Below are 21,468 nucleotides of genomic sequence, written 5' to 3' on the forward strand. Positions count from 1 at the left end.
GAAGATCGATTGACTGATTTTAGAGAGGGTGAGGGAGTGAGCGATGGGGAGGGGCAGACTCCCTACTGAGCTCCGAGCCTGACGTGGGGCTCTATCTCATGACCCTGAGATCGTGACCTGAGCCAAAAATCAGAGGTCAGATGCTTAACCAACAGCCACCCAGGTGCCCTGTGAATATAGCTTTTTTGCAACCCTTTTTTGCAAAAGGGTGAATTTTATCTGTTAGCTTTCAGGACCACCTTCTTTGGGACTCCGGTCCGTTTGCATCCAAAACCCAAATGTAAGTCTTAAAGTGCCGGCTGTGAGAGTTTCAACTTGTCCATGCCTCATTTTGTTACCTGCATGGTACATTCCAGTCTGCTCCCAGTCTCCGGTGCCCTGATTCCCTCTAACCTGTGTCTTCCAGTGCAACTGCTTCTAGGGGTTTGAGAACGTGTTAGAAGGGACAGGGACTTAAGGTGTGACTAGATGACCTGGATTCCACATAAAACCGGGAAAGGAGTGTAGGACGAAGGCTCTGTGAAGTATTTCTCCACATTATTTGTTCTCCCACCCTAATCAGGCTGAAATGCTTAATCTTTTGGGATTCCAAACTGGCGGTAAATTGCATCTCTAGAGTAAAACATTAAGGTAATGACAGTTAACGGGCATACTACTGTCATCCTCAGTTCTAGAGGATACTGAGGCTTTGAGAGGTTACGTAACTGGACTAAGGTAACACCGCTGACTAATGACAGCATGGCTGTAAGGACAGTGGGCATATGTACCTCCTGGGAGTAATTGGTTTTCCTCCAGCCCCGTTTGAGGATAAGCACCTCACCTCGGTTGTGCACATGTGCAAATGCACCATTTGTTTCTTCTCTGGCTCGGGTTCTTCCCTTATAGATTGGCTGCTTGAGAATTGAAGAATTTGGGGGATACAGGAAAGGATGCTAAACACCACTGGTCATTAAGGAAGTACAAATAAAAACCACAATGGGAAAAAAAGGGTGTTGGCAACGATACGGAGAAGTTACAGCCTCTCACGCAAGGCTGGCAGAATGGCGCAGCCACTTTTTTTTTTTTTAAAGATTTTATTTATTTATTTGACAGACAGAGATCACAAGTAGGCAGAGAAGCAGGCAGAGAGAGATGAGGAAGCAGGCTACCCGCTGAGCAGAGAGCCCGATGCGGGGCTCGATCCCATGACCCTGGGACCATGACCTGAGCCGAAGGCAGAGGCTTTAACCCACTGAGCCACCCAGGCGCCCCGCGCAGCCACTTTCGATCAGTCTCCCAGTTCGTCAGAAGATTAGCCTGGCTACCCTGTGACTCCGTAATTTCACTGCTAGGTGTACAGCCACACAAATAGGTGTGGCTGTGTACAGTTACTGTACTGTGTACAGTAACCTACAGCAGCTTTATTTATAAAACGCAAAAAGAGGAAAAAACCTCCAAGGCCCATCAACTGATGGATAAACAAAATGTGAAAGTCCCATATCACAGTATTATGTGGCAATGAAAAGGATGAACCTTGAAAACATGGCAGGTGAAAGAAGCCAGATACAAAAGGCCACATATTTTGGGATTATAAGAAATAACCCAGATTAGGCAAATTTAGAGATATAGAAATTAGTTTAGTGGTTGCAGGGGGTGCGTGAGTGGCCGCTGATGGGTATAGGGCTTCTTTCTGAAGGGATGGTGACGGCGGCACAATTCTGAATATACGAAAAGCTGCTGAATTCTACTCTTAAAAGTATGAATTTGGGGGACACCTGGGTGGCTCAGTTGGTTAAGCAGCTGCCTTCGGCTCGGGTTATGATCCCAGCGTCCTGGGATCGAGTCCCACATCGGGCTCCTTGCTCAGCAGGGAGCCTGCTTCTCCCTCTGCTTCTGCCTGCCATTCTGTCTGCCTGTGCTCGCTCCCTCTCCCTCTCTCTCTGATAAATAAATAAAATCTTAAAAAAAAAAAAGTGTGAATTTTGTGGTATGTGGCTTTTATCTCAGTAAAGCTGTTACTTAAAACTGTGAAATAGAGGGGCACCTGGGTGGCTCAGCCGTTAAACGTCTGCCTTCAGCTCAGGTCATGATCCCAGGGTCATGGGATTGAGCCCCACATCAGGCTCCCTGCTCTGCGGGAAGCCTCCTTCTCCCCCTCCCACTTGCCCTGCTTGTGTTCCCTCTGGCTGTCTTTCTGTCAAATAAATAACATTTTTTAAAAACAAAAAACTTTGTGAAATACAATCAGTACAGTTGGACAAAATGCTTCTAATTCCTCTATGAAAGTTCGGCATAACTTTATTTTTCTAACTAAACGACAGATATTTAAGAAATTGTTTGAAGAAGGTTTACAAATTCAAAAGCAAAGATTACGAGACCTAAGAAACTATGCCAGAGAAAAACGAGCTGAACAAAAGATACAGCACCAGAATGAACTAGACTCGATGGAGAACTACTATAAAGACCAGGTGAGCTCAGTGTTGCTGGTTCACATTCTCACGTGCTTCATCCTGACCACCTTGTGTCAAAAATCAGCTTATTCTGTTTTATGAAAAACCTCCACAGAGTAACTCAGCCTGTCAGTACACTGGTCAGACAGACTATTCATGATAAGCTAGTACTTGGCCACAGTACAGACTCTCTCTGTTACCCTGTTTCTATTAAAATAAAGATTTTAAGTCTGAACATTATATATCACAATTATTAAATTTGGGCTACAGGATAAACATTCGGGTTTTTTTCCCTCTCTACACAGTTTTCATTGCTGGCAGAAGCCATATCACAAGAACGTCAGGAACTCAAAGCCAGAGAGAAATCCCAGGCCCAGGTAATAATTAACAGGATAGAAATCATTGATTTACATTTTTAAGAATTAGAAAACAACTGTATTACATCTGTGATCCCAAACATTTATTCTATGGTTAATCCTATAATCGTGTGTTAACTTGACCTGTTCAGTCTCTGTAAGAAGGACTGTGTGGTTATTAAAATTGCAGAAGCTTGAGGAGCTGGAAGGTAAAGGGGGAATAGAAACGGACGGGGGCCTGGGCAGATGTTACTAGCGGGATGACCCGAGTTCTCTTTTAGACCTTGTGTAAGGTGAAGAGGGAGCTGAGATCGAAGATGGAGAAGGAAATTCAGCAACTGCAGCGCATGATAACCCAGAACGACGAGGACTCTTTCTTCCGGGAATTAGAAGCTGAGCGCTTCAGAGCTCGGCTTCATCTGGCTTCTTTTCAGTACAGTAAGAATCCCTTCCTCTGAGGCCCGATTTTGTAAGTGCTTTCTGGAAGCCTTGACTAGGACAGAGCTAGAACGGAGTCAGTGAAGAGTCTAAACCAGGAGACTCATTTCTATATGCCTTACTTACATATTCACTCCAATACTTTTTATGACATAATTTTTTTAAATAAAAATCATTTTCTCCAAGTATACCACTTTGAATGTATGACGTAGGAGCGGGGAGAAGGCACACATTCACTGGACAGAGTCGCACTAGAGTAACAAGCCTTGCTTGAGCAGCCAGCTCCTGAAGCCTGTTGCTGTAGTTTAGTAAAAACTATAAAAATCTCTAAGTCAGAGAAGCGCTAGGTGTGGGCTTGTCATCAGAGGCGGGAGCTGGGGTTAAATCTCGAAGACCCTGTGTGAATGGGTGGAGAGGTTTCACGTGGCGGCGGGAGGATGAGCATTCGTGTGTCTGGCTCCTGTTGGCCGAGGCCTGCGTGCGAGAGGCAAAGGGCGGCAGGCCGGCCGGCACAGGCCTCAAGCAGCACTAGCGCCTGCCCGTGGAAAGGAGGCGCGGTGGACTGGACGGGAACAGTACACCGGCCCTGTTTCTGCTCTGAAGGAGTGAGCGGGAGAAACGCCCAAACCCAGCGGGGTGTGGCACCTTCCATGGAAAGGGAGACTTCAGCTTCAGTGAAGGCCAAGAGCCGCTGAGGATATGGGGGCTTTGCTGCTCAAAGCCAGAGAGTGCACAGGGCCCCGGGGAAGGACTGGAGGGGAGACGAGAGGCTCCCGTTAGGGCATGAGGACAGTCGCACGGTGATGGGCATACGCACAGGCTTCATCTCCCATTTCAAGCCGTTCAGACTACATGACCCGGCTAATTTGATTGCTATGACCAATTCTTGTCTTAAAAAAACATTAAACCCAAACTGCCCTTAAAACTTTGCCCTCTGGGGGCACCTGGGTGGCTCAGCGGGTTAAAGCCTCTGCCTTCGGCTCAGGTCATGATCCCAGGGTCCTGGGATGGAGCCTCAATTCAGACTCTCTGCTCAGCGGGAGCCTGCTGCTTCCCCTCTCTCTTTCTGCCTGCCTCTCTGCCTACTGTGCTGTCAAATAAATAAATAAAAATCTTTAAAAACCAAAAACTTTGCCCTTTGGAGAAGAGAGAGGGAGGCAAACTATAAGAGACTCTTAAGGATAGAAAACGGATGGTTGCTGGAGGGGAGGTGGGTGGGGGATGGGCTACAAATGGGTGGAGGGTGCTGAGGAGGGCACCTGTCACCCATGATGAGTCCTGGGGGTTATGTGTGAGGAATCGCTAAATTCTACTGAAATGATTCTATCACTGTATGTTAACTAGAATATAAATAAAAACGTGGAAGAAAAATAAGTTTAAAGTAAAATAAAACGTTGCCCTCTGAAGAACAAAGCTGTAAGCATCATGCTCCCTGATTTCCAACTGTACGACAGAGCTGTAATAAAACAGTATGGTATCGGCACAGAAGCACACACAGTTCAGCGGAACAGAATAGAGCCCAGAAATAAACCTACACATACAAGGTCGATTAATTTACAAGTGAGCCAAGAACATACCACAGGGAAAGGAGAGTCTCTTCAACAAATGGTGTTGGGAGAACAGGACGGCCACATGCGAAAGATGATACTGAACCACTATCTTATACACAAAAATTAACTTCGAAGGATTAAAAACTTCAAAGCTTCTAGAGGAAAACATAGGTGGTAAGTTCCTTGACATTGGTCTTACTGATGATTTTTTTTTGATTTGATACTAAAAGTAAAAATAACAAGTGGGAGGGTCTCCACTGAACTAAACACTTCTGTATGACAAAGGAAACCATCAATGAAATGAAAAGGTAACCTATGGAATAGGGATAAAATCTCAGCAAATGAGATACTAACAAGGGGTCAATAGACAAGATATATTAAGATTTCATACACCTTGGAACACCTTTGTGGCTCAATCGGTTAAGCGTCCGACTCTTGATTTTAGCTCAGGTCATCATCTCAGGGTTGTGAGATCGAGCCCGAGTCCGGCTCTGTGCTGGCATGGAGCCTGCTTAAGACTCTCTCCGTCCTTCCCTCGGTCCCTCTCCCCACCTCATAAATAAATAAGATACAACTCAATAGCAAAACAAAACAAAAAAACCCCACAAAACCTATCCAATTAAATGGGCAGAGGAACTGAATAGACATTTTTCCAAAGACGACACACAAACGGCCAACAGGTGCATGAAAAGGTTCTCAGCATCAGTAATCAACAGGGAAATACGAATCAAAACCACCTCACACCTGTTAAAATGGCTAATATCAAAAAAAGGTGTTGGGAGGAGGTAGATGGAAGGGAACCTTTTGTGCATTGTTTGTGGGAATGAAGCTGGGGCGGTCACACTGGAAAACAATATGGAGGTTCTTCAAAAAATTAAAAGTAGACGGGGCACCTGGGTGGCTCAGTCAAGTGTCTGACTTGGTTTCGGCTCAGGTATGACCTCAGGGTCCAGGGATCGAGAACCAAGTGGGACTCCATGCTCACTGGGTAGTCTGCTTGAGGATCTTTCTCTCTGTCCCTCTGTCCCTCCCCAGCTCACTCTCTAAAGTCTTAAAAAAAAAAAAACTCTTTAAAAATATTCTTAAGAAAAGAATTACTATATGTCTAAGCAATTCCACTTCTGAAAACACTAACTGGAAAAGATACACGTACCCCCATGTTCACTGCAGCATTATTTACAACAGCCAAGATAAGACGTCAGTGTCCAAAGAAAGCATATACAATGCAGTATTATTCAGCCATTCAACAACAACAAAATACCATGAAGGTGTTGTGCTAAGAGAAGTATGGCAGAGAAAGACAAATACCATTATCTCACATGTGGAATCTAAGAATGGAGCTCACAGATAGAGAAAAAAGATAGGCAGTTGTGAAATGGGCGGAAGGGGTCAACAGGTACAAACTCCGAGTTCGAGAGAAGCCACAGGACTGTAATGTACAGCTTGGCGTCTACAGTTCATACTGCCTTGCATATCTGAGAGCTGCTAATAGAGTAGATCTTAAAAATTCTCATCACAAGAAAAATATTTTATAACTGTATATGGTGATGGAGGTTACACCTTATTGTGGTGATCAGCCTGCAACATCTACGCATACCAAATCATTAACATGTACAACTGCAAGGGATTATGTCAGCTATACCTCAATTTAAAAAAAAAAACTTTGCCCTTTGGTCTCGATGGTTCTCTCCCTCCTTGCCATGCCAGCATCATGTCTGGGAGAAGTGAGTGGTCTGAAGGGTTGAGTCTGATGTGCGTTTCCATCTTCTCCTGTACTAAAAGTCAGAATATTATAAGGGGAAATATCCTGGAAGGGTCCCTCACCCACCCGATGAACTGCTACAGCTGCCTCCCACTTTCTTCACTTACAAAACCCTTCAAGGGAGACAGAAGTGGGGTTTACAACTCATAGACCAATTGTTAACCTAGATAAGTCACAGCCCAAATATCCACAGAAGTAGGCTAATCAGCGAGAGTTGAGTGCTTCGGATCCTTACCCTCACCACCAGAAAATCATCACCTTGGAAATGCAGCCACTGTATAATGAACACAAGCACGAGGAAGAAGCCATATCCCTAGCAACTATCCCCACCCCTAGTACAGAGCCTGACACACAGTAGGAGCACAGCAGGTATCTGCTGAATGAACAAAAGTCATAGGGTAAAGACCTAATAAGACGGAACTTTTAAAATCTGGCTTGTCGGGGGGCGCCTGGGTGGCTCAGTGGGTTAAGCCGCTGCCTTCGGCTCAGGTCATGATCTCAGGGGCCTGGGATCGAGTCCCGCATGGGGCTCTCTGCTCAGCAGGGAGCCTGCTTCCCTTCCTCTCTCTCTACCTGCCTCTCTGCTTACCTGTGATCTCTCTCTGTCAAATGAATAAATAAAATCTTTTTTTAAAAAGTTACTAAAAAAAAAATAAAAATAAAGATTTAAACTTGGGGCACCTGGCAGGCTCAGAAGAGCATGTGACTCTCAATCTCAGAATTTTAAGTTCAAGGCCGATGCTGGGTGTACAGATTACTTAAAAACAAAAAACCTCTGGGTGCCTGGGTGGCACAGTCGGTTAAGCATCTGGCTCTTGTGTGATCTCAGGATCATGAGATCAAGGCTCCACTGGGCTCCACACTCAGCCCGGAGTCTGCTCGGGATTCTTCACTCCTATCCCTCTCCCCCCTCCCTTCCATGCTCGCCTCTCACTCTAATCTGTTTAAAAAAAAAAAAAAAAAAACTTAAAAAACTTAAAATCTGGCTTGTCGGGTTTGCTGAGTGTTAATGTAGGAATGTAAGCCTTTTTCCTGTATAATTCTCTCCATACTGTTAACAAGTCTCCTGCTCTGTTGTGTTATCCTAACTGTAAGGTCTGGGACACACAGTACAAAGGAGCGCGGCAGGTACCAAGTTAATCTACATTAGAACAAAGAGCCAGACCTTTCAGGCAGCCACACAGCAGAAAAACAACCTATCAAATCAAAACTTCGGGTAATTCATCAATTATAAAAGTACTAAAATCCATAATGTACTAACACTACAAATTTTAGTAAACACAGCAACGTGAGACCAAGCAAAAAATGTTTCAAAAGGCTCTAAAAAACATTCCCTGGCTTCACTCCGCTGCTCCCTCCTCCCTGCGGTCCCCGACATTCTGCGCGGCCTGTGCCGCGGGACAGACTGACACGGGCTGTGCTCTGGATGAAGCAACATCACAGCCAGTCCTTTTTCTACCTGTATTTAGCTGCACTTTTGTCCACCATCACTTACAGAGCTGTGAATCCTGGACCCTGAAGTCTTGGTTTCTTGGAAAAATCTAACGGGGTTCTCCTTCTGAGGATTTTATGGCTCGACAGCAGGTAGCAGAGGAGGGACCCCCCCACTGCTCGGGTCACCGGAGCAGCCCCCCGCCATCCCGCCCCACAGGCCTCCCAGCAGCCACCAGCAGCCACCAGCAGCCACCAGCAGCCAACCAACCTGCTCTGCTGGGGGCCGGGGGGCTCCTGGAGCGCTCCGGGGCTCTGCAGTGGGATGAAGACGACCCCTGGCAGGCGCGGGAATCTTCGGAAACTTCTCGCCTGATGGCTCACCTGCCGTCACTCTCAATAAAGCCAGTCGTGACGTTTTCTCAAAACAATTAATTCATTAGAAACTCAATATTCTTTAAAAACTTTGATGCTGTGACAGTGCAAACAGCATTCATTTTATTGCTCAACTGCGGCATGGGCACATACATAGTTAATTTTTAAAAACCATTTATACAGATGTTATTGATAAAGCTCATGTAACAACTGAGTGAAAATACAAAGAATATCAAAGCTAAAACACTCTGTAATAAATACAAATACAAGGAAAATGATAAAACTTTGTTTTTAAAGTCAGTTTGGGAGAAAGAAGAATATTACATGAAGTGAACTAATTACATCTAGAAAGAAAACAACTCAGCATTTGGTACAATCATCACCCGAACGGGAGACCGTCAGGCCCCACGCGGCGCCCGCCCGCCCCGCGCTGCCCCTTCAACGCTGACGCGGGGGGCGCGGCGCTGGCAAACCACCGAGGACTGGAATTGTCTCTGACTCCCAACAGTGCCACCAGCTCGACGCCTGGAGGTTCAAAGCGGACTTAGTGTTGAGAAACAAAGCAAATTACATTGTACTGAAGGAATTTTTGTGCTCTGAACCGTAAATGCTAACAATTGGGAAAAAAAAAAAAAGTAAAAATAAAGCCCATTCAGGGCAACAAACTATGTGCAAAACAAAATGTACACTATACACAGCACTGTTTAAAAACTCTTTACACCCAGAAATTAGACCCTCCGGAACAGAACTCACCTCCGTACTGCATGTGAGCGCTACAAATAACCACTGTTCGTAACTAAGCATTCGGGATGGCGAGGCGCTGTATGGCAACGTGACATCACGTGTCTGAAATAACGCGACTAGAGGGAGGGATGAGAACGAAGCCGGCTAAGGGGGACGAGTGGAAATAAATATTCACATTACACGTGAGGTGCGAGTTCCAGATTCAACGACACGGTGGGGGTTTTGCTTGCTTCTTAGCACCTGTTTGGAAGTCATCAGGGAACATAATTTTGAAAATGAAATCTAAATCATGTCTTTCTAGATCATGTTGGTGATACCACAGACTGTTAGGGTAGATTTCTTTTAAAGCTCTATTAAGTCATCATTATAAAGTTAAAAAGGCACTCAAAAGCGATGGTGTTAGCCTGCTTTACTATACGTTAGGATAGTAGCATTTACTACTGCAGCCGTCAGTTAGGACTTCGCTAAAGTGTTCATCATGTCCTTACTTTTTGGAAGATTCTAGGAGTAGGCACGATTACATTGCACTAGTGCTTTAAATGATATAAAAGAGATGGATCTGCAACCAGTAAGGTACTACCGTGAAAGCTGATACCAAATAGTTTAGAAACCTCTTCTGTACATTTCAGGATGTTCTTAGGAACTGCTAAGAATGCAGCAGGAGAACACAAAGTGTCTGCGAAGGAAAGGGTCAGCAGAAGCACGTTACCACTGCACGGCAGGACTAGGACCAGCTTGCAAGCAGCAGTCCAATGGGGCTGAATGGAATAAATTCAAACATTTAGAAAATTACACAAGTAGTTCTCGACTTTTTTTTTTTTTTTTTTTTTTTTTTTTTTTAAACAGCAAAATCTCCACCACTTCTATATCCCCTCCCCCAACCTCCCACGCCGTGACAGCTTACTTGGAACCCAGAAGAGAGAAACTGGGAGCTGCTCCGGTAAAGGGGGTGGGGGGCGGCAGTTGGAGGCTGCTGTTCAAATACCGACCAGGCCTTTCCAATCCCTCTCTGTCCCTCCTCTCTTAGACCATTACTTCTGAGGCATCTCTGAGGAACACCTTGGCTCATGAACACAGTCTGAAAACCAATCCACCAAACAAAAGGACACCAAGGGCCCATTTACTTGATAATTAAGCTGCAAAATTTCAACAGAGCTAGATCATCCAAACTTCCCCTTCCTGATTCTCATCAGTGTAAGGGGGGGGGGGATATATATATATATATATATATAGATATAGATATATCTAGATGCAGATTTCTGATAGTTTAATTTCAAAATCCATCCATGAGTTCACAGAGTTTTTCGATCCCTTACTCCAGAATTTCGGTTGCCTTCTGGACTATGCAACATGCCACACACCTTGAAAACCAAATCTGGATATTCCAAAATCAGATGCTGATCAGCACCAAGGGAACTGAGCTGCCCATACCTCCAAAATGAATTCTTCACTTCTGAAGTAATTTATACCAGAGATTCAGAATCACGATTTCTTCAGTAATCCTACCCCGCGCCCTCCTCCTCCCAACCCCCACCTTCATTTTATTAGGTAAAAGCAGGATTTTCTAAACTGGCTGAATAAAATGTTTCCTTTGTCATAATTTTAGCTCCTGAGCAGCTTAACAAAGGTTCTGGATGGTTTTACTTGATAGAAACTTAGACCGTAATTAAAACATAAATTAGGTACACTTGTCATAGGAGACTTTGGTTTACAGAAATAGTCTATATATTAAAGATAAGCTGACCCAGCAGAAGAATGAAAACCCCATCCCATCTACACTATCCGAGGAGCTATAAAAATGCAGTATTTCCATTTAAGATGAAAAGTAAATCCAAAAAAAAAAAAAAAAAAAAAAAAAAAAAAAAAAAAAAAAAAAAAAAAAGTAAATCCAAAATACCTGATCATATTCATTCAAGATAAAAAATTGGGATTTTTTTTTAAAGTTTCTTAAAAACAAGGAGCCCCTGAATGCATCTTACTGTATCCAATAAGCTAGTTTAGACTAAATGGTTGCATTAGGAATCTGACAACCAAAACAATGTGGCTGTATTCCAGAAAGTTAGTACTTGAAAAATATATAAAAGATTCACTCAAGCTAGGTTGAAACATATAATGCTTTTAAAATATAATGCTTTGCTATAGAAAAATGTAATTAAATGTGTAAATGGCTTAATTTTTTTTAAAGATAATGATTCCTTTAGCCAATTGTTTACAAAGGTAGAATAATTCAAAATAATTTTATTTATTTTTTTTACAAAGAGCAAGTGCAGGAGCTATTCAAAATCATGTATTCAATCAAAATGAAATGTGATGTGTGTACCGACTGCTGAAGTTGTCTTGATGTTTGAGAGACTTGAAATCTGTGGAGCGATTTGAATAGATTACCTTTTATAAAAATAGTAGTAGTCTTTAAGTGTAGAATACTGCCTAACTCTGGAAATGTAGGAAAAGTCAGCATTCTTTAGGTTCAAGATATTAATTTTAAATAGCAGCTGAGTGTGGCCTTATGGCAAAGCATAAAGACCTTTTTTTTTTTTTCCTTGAAAAGGAATTTCAAAATTGTCCTTTCCCCTCACAGTGTCCTAAAAAAATTTTAAGGGGGGGCGGGGTCCTGTATTTCCGCATTCTGCGAAACGTCACTGAAGGGAGGCTGGCGGTCGGGGTATAAATAGAGTCCTGGGGAGATCCTTGAAGTCTGTCATTCCACAGCAAACCCACATGTTTCTTCGATGGCTGTTAGCAGCTTTTCATATAACTTTTCATAGCTCTCATAGGGCGGAATGTCTATTCGATTGAAGCTGTAGAGAAGCAAATCAGATGGACACAGTTCGTTGAGAGAAAGTCACCAGGCCTAGCCTAGCAAGCACAGTATTGTATGAATTCAGGCACATTGCTTCTCACAACACACAGAAAATTAAAAGTTGTATTTCTCTAAAGCTGAGGCTGCCACTTTCAGGCTTTCCTACCAATTTCTGAATAATCTTAAATCACTCAAAAGTTGCTTATTCCTTTTAGAGGTCCTTTCAGTACTAAGAACAGCAAATTAGTTTAAAACTAACATCCAGGGACCTGGAATGAGGGGGGAGGCCCCCCAAAACAACTCACCAAGTGTGGGCTTTGGGCAGGTTGTTGGTGCAGGCATCGATCTGGTGAATGGTGAAGAGTCGCGGGCCCGCAGCACCTGCCGAGGAAGTCAGTGTGGGTCACGTGACTGTGTCAGTCTCTGAAATCTCAGAATAAATCTGGTATGCAAACCGCGGGGCCTAAGGATGGGAATACTGCTGACTTCACTACAAGCTGCCAAGGGCAGAAGGAAAAGAATCTGCGTTTTGAAAACTGGAATTGACCTTGGATAATACTGGATTCCTTAAGACACTAGCATTTCAATTTGAGCAAAATTCCAGGATTGAAATCCTTTGCCAACTTCTATCTTCTACCCCCCCCAAAAAAAGTGCCAAAAGTATGAGAAGTAAATGGACAAATCCAAGATCAAATATATACACACATTCAAAAAGATAACCACCTAAATGCAAATTTAGGTTTCATGCCTCAAAATTGGCTGACAGCAAAAGATTAGCCGTTTCAATGGAATAAATCTCAGCAACCACAAGATGCTCTGTCCAAGTGTGTGCATCTGGGGAGTCTGGTGAGGGCCCCAAATAGGGACTGTAAGCACTGCGCAAAATACGCGCTCCCGGGGACGCCCCCCTGTCGCGGCAGCGGCTCCACGCGGGAAGAGCTTCAGTGGGAAAGAAAGCAACTGCCACCCAGGGAATGCCACAGTCCTTAGTGGTGACACCAACCCATCCCCAAACTGGACAGTGATGCCACAGAAACAAGTCGTGAAAATGGAAGACGTTTGTTAGCAAATGGTCTGACGCTGCGCAGTAAGGAACGAGCTCGGACAGGACCAAGAAACGGCTTCCACAAACTCATGCTGCCTCTTTCTATTAAAAGAGTAAAAAAGGGGGCGCCTGGGTGACTCAGTGGGTTAAGGCCTCTGCCTTCAGCTCAGGTCATGATCCCAGGGTCCTGGGATCGAGCCCCGCATCAGGCTCTCTGCTGAGCGGGGAGCCTGCTTCCACCTCTCTGTGCACCTCTCTGCCCGCTTGTGATCTCTGTCAAATAAATAAATAAAATCTTAAAAAAAAAAAAAAAAAAGAATAAAAAAGTAGAGTGAGGAGGTGTCCTGAGTGGGTGCAGTCGGGCCGGCTGTGACGGGAAGGTGGAAGCCGTGCTTCCCCGGCAGAAGGCGCGCCCCAGGCTAAAAGCAAGGGGACCAGAAAAGGCAGAGCGGCGCGCCCACAGCCTCCCGCGTGCCACACTCCCCATGAGCCCAGGATCCCAGTGATCACTGTGGTCGCAGTGACCTGAACCCCAGTGGAAAAGGCGCTCGGGAGGGGAACAAAGGAAAGGAAGGAGACGAAGGTATCAAATTACGGAGCTACCCACAGAAGCAGAATGCGGAGTTACCCACAGAAACAGAATGAAGCCCAACCAGATACTGACGTGCCCCCCCACCTCCCCCCCAGAGGCCGGACCCCGTGCTCTACCTTGTAAAGCTTTGAAGCCCTGCAGAGGCACTCGAGATGAGCCTGTCACAAACTGAAGTAACCGTGCTCTTCGCTCTTCATCAAAAAACTCCACAGCCTTCCAGAACCACTTGACGACATTGCTGTCTGGTGTGCAGTGTTTTAACCGGGTGTTTACCTTCCAGTCATTAACGTCTATCTTTCCAAGTCCACAAATAATGAGCTGTTAAAATATCGCACAAATAATGAGCCAATGGAAATCCCCGTTAAGCCAAAAACCCCTCAAACGGAGCTTTAGATTTGTAGTGTTGGCTCTCTAATGATGGTTCTTAATCAAAGATCTAGAAAGCTTTTTCAAAACACACAAACTATCAGGTCCTGTGTTCAGAGATTCTGATTCTGTGAGTCTGGGCTGAGAGCGGGGGGTTCATATTTCAAAGGCTCCCTGGACCTGCATACCGCAGGCTCCCTACCTACCCACCAGGGGTCTGAGACCCCCCACTGTGGTGAACGTGAGCTTCAGAGGGAAAAGGAAGTTCCATGTTTTCATAGGAGAATGCTGAATCTTGTTGAATGGACGGCAAACAGAGTAAATACAGCCTGTATGTGCCTTCCGTAATACCTGCGTCATGCTGGGTTTCAACACTTCCTAGCTTTGGGATTTGGGCAACTCGGTCCACCCTGAGCAGCCAGCAGTCTCCCCTGCTGTGATACCTCAGTAACATCTACCTCACTCCGTCCTGTGCGAGCCCCATGCCGCTCACGACTCAAGAAATGAGTGCGGAACAAGCAAGAGCAATCTGTTTGATGATCTTTAAGTTCTAGCAAAGCACGAAATACAGGACAGCGTGCTCGGCTGGACACCCGGCCGCACAGCCTGCACAGATGAGCCCCATCAAAATCACTCGGATACTATTACTGCATCTCCTTGGGCTCCAAGACTGACTTGTCTCAATGAAGTGTTTCCAACAGTGCATTATAACCGTGTGTAGTGTACAGACAGTGCAGCCTACAAATCCCACGTTTGATAATGAGCTCTATTAATCCCACAGAACTCTAAAATAAATTATGCCTTTTTTCATCAAAAGTTCAATTTCATTACCAATAGAAACTATGTAAAATAAACCCTAACCCTACTGAATAAAATCTCCCCCAAAGCTTCAACAGGTTCTGGAGAGATTACTAAATCACAGCCACACTGAACAGGGAAGTGGTTATCCAAATAGGATCACAGAAGTATTATTAACACAAAAGATATCTCCGCAATTCTTTTCGTCAGAGGAGTGGTAATCCCAGGGCCAAATTCCTCACTCATTTTATGAACAGAGGAACACGCACTGTCTTTCAGCGTTACTGCCATTCCTCCTGTGTATTCTTCCGTCTCCTGACCACTTCCTCCGGCCACTGCCCTACTGAACAGTTGAATCACAAAAGGAATGGGGGATGGTACCGAGTGGAAGCAGTCTGTTTAGATTCACGAACAGGTCTGTTAACAGATTTAGTTAGGAAGGACACTGCAGGGGCATCTGGCTGGCTCAGGTGAAGAGCGCACGACTCTCAGTCCTGGGGTTGTGAGTTCAAGCCCGACGCTGGGTGGAGAGACCACTTAAATAATTTTTTTAAAAGATTTTATTTATTCATCTGAGAGAGCGAGCGAGTGAGCACAAGCAGGGTAATGGAAGGGGCAGTGGGAGAGGGAGAGGCAGACTCCCTCCCATGCCAGGAACCCGCTGCAGGACTCCATCCCAGGACCCCAAGATCATGACCTGAGCAGAAGGCAGACACTCAACTGACTGAGCCACCCAGATGCCCCAATAAATATTTTTTTTAAAAAAGAAAGGTAACTGATGTTAATGAATAAAATGTTTTACATTTATTTGTAGCTTTCAAATATTTATGCTATTCTTAGCCACTAATTAAATTTGGGGCCTCTAGTAGAATAAAACCTCATTGTTTTTTCAAAGTAGCTCAATGGAAATTCGGATGTATTTATTTAAAGGTCTTAATTATAAACCCAGACTAAAGGTGCTTTAACAACCAGCTTTAAAGGAAAACAATAACAAAAAAAAATGGTTGCCTATTTATTACTGGTTCTGTTAGTAATGAATATTTCCAAAGAGAGGAAAGATGTTTAGATACAGTTTATCCTAAGTGTTGTAATTATTTCTCTGTGATCTTGTCTATCGAATGCCTTCTTGCAAAGCTCAGTGGAAATCCAATTGAAGCTAGGCTTCTAATTCTAATAAATTTCAATAAGGTGGAAACAAGTAATAAAATTTAATTAAATCAATAACTACTTAATTAGGGAATAGAAAACAACATGTACACACAGAAGAATGTACACATAAGACATGAAATCTGTTGAAAAGCAGAAAGGGTGATATGGAAAAATAAGTAAAGAGCATTCACAATGTAAGAGAGACGGCTTACTTATAGAAATTCCAAAGCACAAAAGGCTTTTCCAAAGCAGGAAAGAGTTTTCCTGTGAATAAGAATTCTCGGAGCTCTGCACCATAAAACTTCAAAAGCACCAACAATGTGACTTTCCTCTAAAACGTAGTTAATAGAAAATTCCCAACCTTTCCTCAGGACACTAAATGATGTCACGACAGTAATACACTGACCTCTAGCTCCTTCTCATCAAATGTCTTCAGCAGATGCTGGGGAATTACTTCATTAAATCCCTTCTGCAGAGCCAGGAATTGAGCCTCAATGCCTCGTAAAAATCTCCAGTTCACATATAGCCTGTAAACATCGGGCAGGGGTTTCATATGATCAAATATATTCAGATTTGGTAAGTGCTGTGAATCTCTACTTCAGATCATTACACTTCCTGGCACCTAGCATTAAGAACTAAGTCTACAGTCTGGGGCACCTGGGTGGCTCAGTGGGTTAAGGGTCCGACTCTTGGTTTCAGCTCAGGTCATGATCTCAGGGTCATGAGACGAAGCCCCGAGTCAGGCTCTGCACTCAGGAGAGAGTCTGCTTGGGCTTCTTTTCCTCTTCCTCTCCCTCCTCCCCTGCCCATCTCCAACCACCCACTGTTCTCCCTCTCAAATAAATAAAATCCTAAAAAAGAATTTAGTCCATAGTCTGAAAGAATCTCAGATCCTTAAGGGTGCTGGGCCCTGAGCTGTGAGATGGTTCACTGGAAATTAAAAAGTGGTGAGCTTCCACTAATAAAAGCAGTAAGAATGAAGCAACTCAGCAAATCAGAGGAACTCTCAGTAAACTGGAAGACAGCCGGGGATCCGGTGGGTCTGAAGCTAAAATCTAGATGAAACTTCTTTCTGAACTTCTAGCATGCATGCCAACAACCAGAAAAAAAGAGCCCATTCAGCCAAAACAGACTACTTTTCTGATTTCACTTCAAAGTATAATAGTATAATATAATAATATAAAGAGGCTCTTCAAATCCAGAATGAGAACAGGAAAAGCCAATAGTAAACACCTTTTTATTAAATACTCATTGTTTCCTGGAGGCCTTAAAAAAAAAACCTGGAGGGGGGCACCTAGGTGGCTCAGTGGGTTAAGCCTCTGCCTTTGGTTCAGGTCATGATCTCAGGGTCCTGGAATCGAGCCTCACATTGGGCTCTCTGCTCAGTGGGGAGCCTGCTTCCCACCTCCCTCTGCCTGACTCTCTGCCTACTGGTGATCTCTGTCAAATAAATAAAATCTTGGGACGTCTGGGTGGCTCAGTTGGTCAGGCCTCTGCCTTCGGCTCAGGTTATGGTCTCGGCGTCCTGGGATCGAGCCCCACATCGGGCTCTCTGCTCAGTGGGAAGCCTGCTTCCCCCTCTCTCTGCCTACTTGTGATCTCTCTGTCAAATAAATAAATAAAATCCTTAAAAAAATTTTTTTTTAAATAAATAAATAATAAATAAAATCTTAAAAAAAAAAAAAAACACCAAACCTGAAAGACGTAATTTTACCAACAAAAAGTACACCAAACTACATCCAATGTGTAGCTTTACTTATATTTTTGACTTGGACTTATAACTGAATTGCCTTTAAAAATAAATTTATCTACTTGGGAAAACTTCTCCATCTCAAAAATCTCAGAACTATTCATCTTCCAAATATGCCAGTACTTCCTCTTCCAAACATGGGAAACCAATCTCTACTCTGAGAAGTTACTTAACATCAGATCCTTTGGCAAAACTCATTTTTGTTTGCTTGTTTAAGAGGACAGCAAAATTGTACGTCTTTGCAAAAGTTTTTCCTCTGTAACTTTTTTAAAGATTTTATTTATTTGAGGGACGCCTGGGTGGCTCAGTTGGTTAGGCAGCTGCCTTCGGCTCGGGTCATGATCCCAGGACTGGGATCGAGTCCCACATCGGGCTCCTTGCTCCGCAGGGAGCCTGCTTCTGCAGGGAGCCTCTGCCTCTGCCTGCCATTCTGTCTGCCTGTGCTCGCTCTCTCCCCCTCTCTCTCTCTGATAAATAAATAAAATAAAAAGATTTTATTTACTTGAGAAAGAGAGACGGCCAGAGAGAGAGAGAGCACAAGCAGGGGAAGCAGCAGAGGGACAGGGAGAAGCAGGCTCCCTCAGCAGGGAGCCTGGGATCATGACCTGAGCTGAAGGCAGCTGCCTAACCAACTGAGCCACCCAGGAGCCCCTCTGTAACTTTTTTCTGTCAAAACTGTATCCACTAGGAGCTGGGACTATGTCCTGAACACATGACTGAGTCCTGGCAAGTGGGGTCTAGGAAGTGAGGAGGCCATGCTAGACGGTCCATTCTACTAACTCGCTCCTCCCTGGCTACTTCCAGGCCCAGCACCAGCACTGCCTCCTCCCAGCCTAACACTGGACTTGGTACGCAGACTTCCTGGACAGCTTTCAAATAATTATAAAACAACATCGACTTTGTTCCCATATAATTCCTAAAACTTGCCTTTTTAAAAAAGATTTTTATTATTTGACAGAGAGAGAAAGAAAGAGAGGCAGGCAGAGAGAGAGGGAGCAGGCTCCCCGGTGAACAAAGTCCAATGGAGACTCGAATCCAGGACCCTGGGATCATGACCTAAGCCCAAGGCAAGCACTTAACCAACTGAGCCACCAGGTGCCCCTAAAACTTGCCTTAAAAAAATTTTCTTTTTTTACTTGTTAATTTTTTTTAGTAATCGCCATACCCAATGTGGGTCTCAAACTCATGATCTTGAGATCAAGAATCACATGTTCTTCCAACTGAGCCAGCCTGGTGCCCCTAAAACTTTTTTTTTAACTCTGACAACTTTCTTTTAAAACATCCATATAATATTCTGTTGAATGTATGTATGTAAATCGTTCTCTAAAAACATTTCATCAGTTTTCAGCTGATTTTACATATAGTATCTAACTGAACATCCATATTTGTATTTCTTTAACTACATGTGTTTCCACAGAATAGATTCTTCAAAACAGAGCTGCTAGTTGAAAGGCACATGCATTTTCATTTTGATAGCCATTATCAAACTGCTTTCCAAAAAAGCTATTCCAGTGCTCACGCCTGCGAACAGTCTGTGAGAACGATGGGCCTCACTTGTCAGCCAGGACAGTTTAAGCCAGTAAGACTTAGGGACATATCTACACCAAGAAGTACAGCGTGTACATTTCTATGTCCATGTGGTCAAGTTCAAATGCCTACATTTGACTACCATTTAAAAGAACTTTAGTTACCATAGGCCAAATGATCTAACCTGATACTTCTAAATTCCTCAATCATCAGGGGATGACAGAAAATCTGAAGAACGTTTTCTAGTGCTCACAGACGTGCCTGCTCATAGATGGGGCAGGTGCTGGTCACGGAGTGCAGCCACGGCCTGTACGGATATAGCTGTGGCGCTGTCACCAGCCCCACGCGCCTGGTGTCCTGCTATCCGTGCCTTCGTGCAACCCCTCGTCCACACTGAGCCTGGGCTGGCTTGGGACTCACTTTAACAGAAAGAACACAACAGAGGTGATCTGGCCAGTTCTAGGCTTAGTTAGGCCTTCAGAAGGTCTGACAACCTCTGCATGTGTGCTCTGGGAAACCAGCTGCCCCACAGGAAGTCCAGCTATGCTGGGAAGAGAATGGCTGTGGGGAGAATTCTGACAGGCCCCGGATACCGTCTGGGGATAACCAGGGAGCCCAACCAACAGTGAGAACTGGACCCCAAATGGTGACCCAGGGGCCATCTAGCCAGCCCCTGGCCATGTGAGCCACCCTCACTGAGTAAGAGGCCATCCTGGCGCCAGTCCCCGTTGACACCACGTGCAGGGCTGAATGTCTCCCTGCTGTTCTCCATCTGAGTTACTGACCCACAGAATTGTGAGAAAAAATAAAATGGTGGTGGTTTTTAAAGCCACTCAATTCTGCAGAAGCCTATTTTGTAGCAGTAAGTGACAAGACCTAAATACTTCAGTGTTTGGTTGCTGTACAGTTATTCTAGAGTCTTGAAACAATTCTCAGGCGTGAGAACATAGAGGAATTTACCTAACATATTCTTTTTTATTTTCTTCAGTAACAGGGATACTCTTGCCGTTCGGTTTAAGTTCATGCTGAATGATCTCACCATATGCATTATGTTCGACACAGAAAGTATGGTCCAAAACACCGGTGATATCATTCTCACTAGAAAGGAAAAGAGAGAAAGATATTTAACTGGAAAATCTAAAATACGGATCCTACAGATATCTTAACTGGTAAGACAGATAAAACTAAGAGTTCTGTGACACGATAAATGTAAGATCAGATTCCTGTTGCTAGTCCTTATGGCACCGTACCTCCTAGTTCTCGGGCAGAAAGGTCAAAGAGCTTTCACCTTCATAAACACAGGAAACATTACACTTTCTGAGTAATGACAAAGCCCCCTGGCCAAACCTGGGCTTTACACAAGGAAAAACTTCAATTACGTTTGGCTTTTAGGTAAGACACTCTATTTGAATGTAACCCCCACGCAACCAAACGCCTGAGTGTCCCATGAGAAAGCTACCTGTGTATTTGGTAAAAATAAGTATGGCCTATGAAATATACGGGAAAGCAGCAGAAAGAGCGAAAGTTTTATGTGGTCCTAACACTTAGATAATCTCTCTCAATAGTCTCTGTGCATTAGTTTTTGGAAAAAGTACTTCCGTTTTGAAACATGCACTAAGGCTCAGATTCTAACTATAATGAACAGATACAAGACTCAATACGTACAGGATCCACACCAAACTGTTATGAAGATCTGGATCAACTAATTCCATGTCATCCAAAGTAATTGACTTCCCGAGCAACTGCTTATAAAAAGGCAACGTGAAACCACCGTCAATATAATGTCCATGAAACACCGCCATTCCCATTATCCGTCCAACAAAGTGGAAATATGATAAATGTTCCTGAAATTGAGAAAAGTTTATATAAGTACTCAGGTCAGATACTCTACAGGGAATTTTTAATAAAAATTAGGCAAGAGCCATCTTTTTTATAACGGTCAATTTATACTCTACAATTTATGTAAGTGGAAAAGGCCATCGTATCAAAGGTCAATAATCAGTAGGGAGAGTTTCTATAGGGCACGTTCAAAATTCTCGCCATTGCTAAAATATTACACCAGAGACAAGCTTCTCCCAGGGTAAAGTCACTTTGTAAAATTATCTTTAGAAATTAAGTTCAGGGGCGCCTGGGTGGCTCAGTAGGTTCGAGGTCATGATCTCAGAGTCCTGGGACCAAGCCCCGCATCAGGCTCTCTGTTTGGCGGGGAGCCTGCTTCCCCCTCTCCCTCTGCCTGCCTCTCTGCCTGCTTGTGATCTCTGTCTGTCAAATAAATAAAAAAAAAAAAAAAAAAAAAAGAAAGAAAGAAAGAAATTAAGTCCAAACGTCACTCCCACTGTAGCTCTGTGAAACCACT

At 44.0% G+C, this 21,468-nt stretch overlaps 2 protein-coding genes across 3 annotated transcripts in view; one reads left to right on the forward strand and one right to left on the reverse strand.

Moving 5' to 3' along the window:
- CEP95 (centrosomal protein 95) overlaps positions 1-3,411 on the forward strand; it is a 42,337-nt gene extending 38,926 nt beyond the window's left edge. For both annotated transcript variants that reach the window (XM_004749137.3, XM_045080907.1), the window contains 3 exons: positions 2,301-2,447; positions 2,735-2,806; positions 3,067-3,411. In XM_004749137.3, coding sequence (XP_004749194.1) covers positions 2,301-2,447; positions 2,735-2,806; positions 3,067-3,243 — 396 coding nt within the window. In that variant the 3' untranslated portion in view covers positions 3,244-3,411. The remainder of the gene's footprint in view (positions 1-2,300; positions 2,448-2,734; positions 2,807-3,066) is intronic.
- Positions 3,412-11,306: 7,895 nt separating this feature from the next.
- SMURF2 (SMAD specific E3 ubiquitin protein ligase 2) overlaps positions 11,307-21,468 on the reverse strand; it is a 118,689-nt gene continuing 108,527 nt past the window's right edge. Inside the window, exons 14-19 of the mRNA XM_045080912.1 lie at positions 20,778-20,956; positions 20,073-20,210; positions 16,242-16,362; positions 13,639-13,840; positions 12,191-12,266; positions 11,307-11,883 (exon numbers count right to left, since the gene is read on the reverse strand). Coding sequence (XP_044936847.1) covers positions 11,784-11,883; positions 12,191-12,266; positions 13,639-13,840; positions 16,242-16,362; positions 20,073-20,210; positions 20,778-20,956 — 816 coding nt within the window. The 3' untranslated portion in view covers positions 11,307-11,783. The remainder of the gene's footprint in view (positions 11,884-12,190; positions 12,267-13,638; positions 13,841-16,241; positions 16,363-20,072; positions 20,211-20,777; positions 20,957-21,468) is intronic.

This window comes from Mustela putorius, unplaced genomic scaffold (genome assembly GCF_011764305.1).
Source record: "Mustela putorius furo isolate JIRA1106 unplaced genomic scaffold, ASM1176430v1.1 tig00000487_pilon_pilon_pilon, whole genome shotgun sequence".
NCBI lineage: Eukaryota > Metazoa > Chordata > Mammalia > Carnivora > Mustelidae > Mustela > Mustela putorius.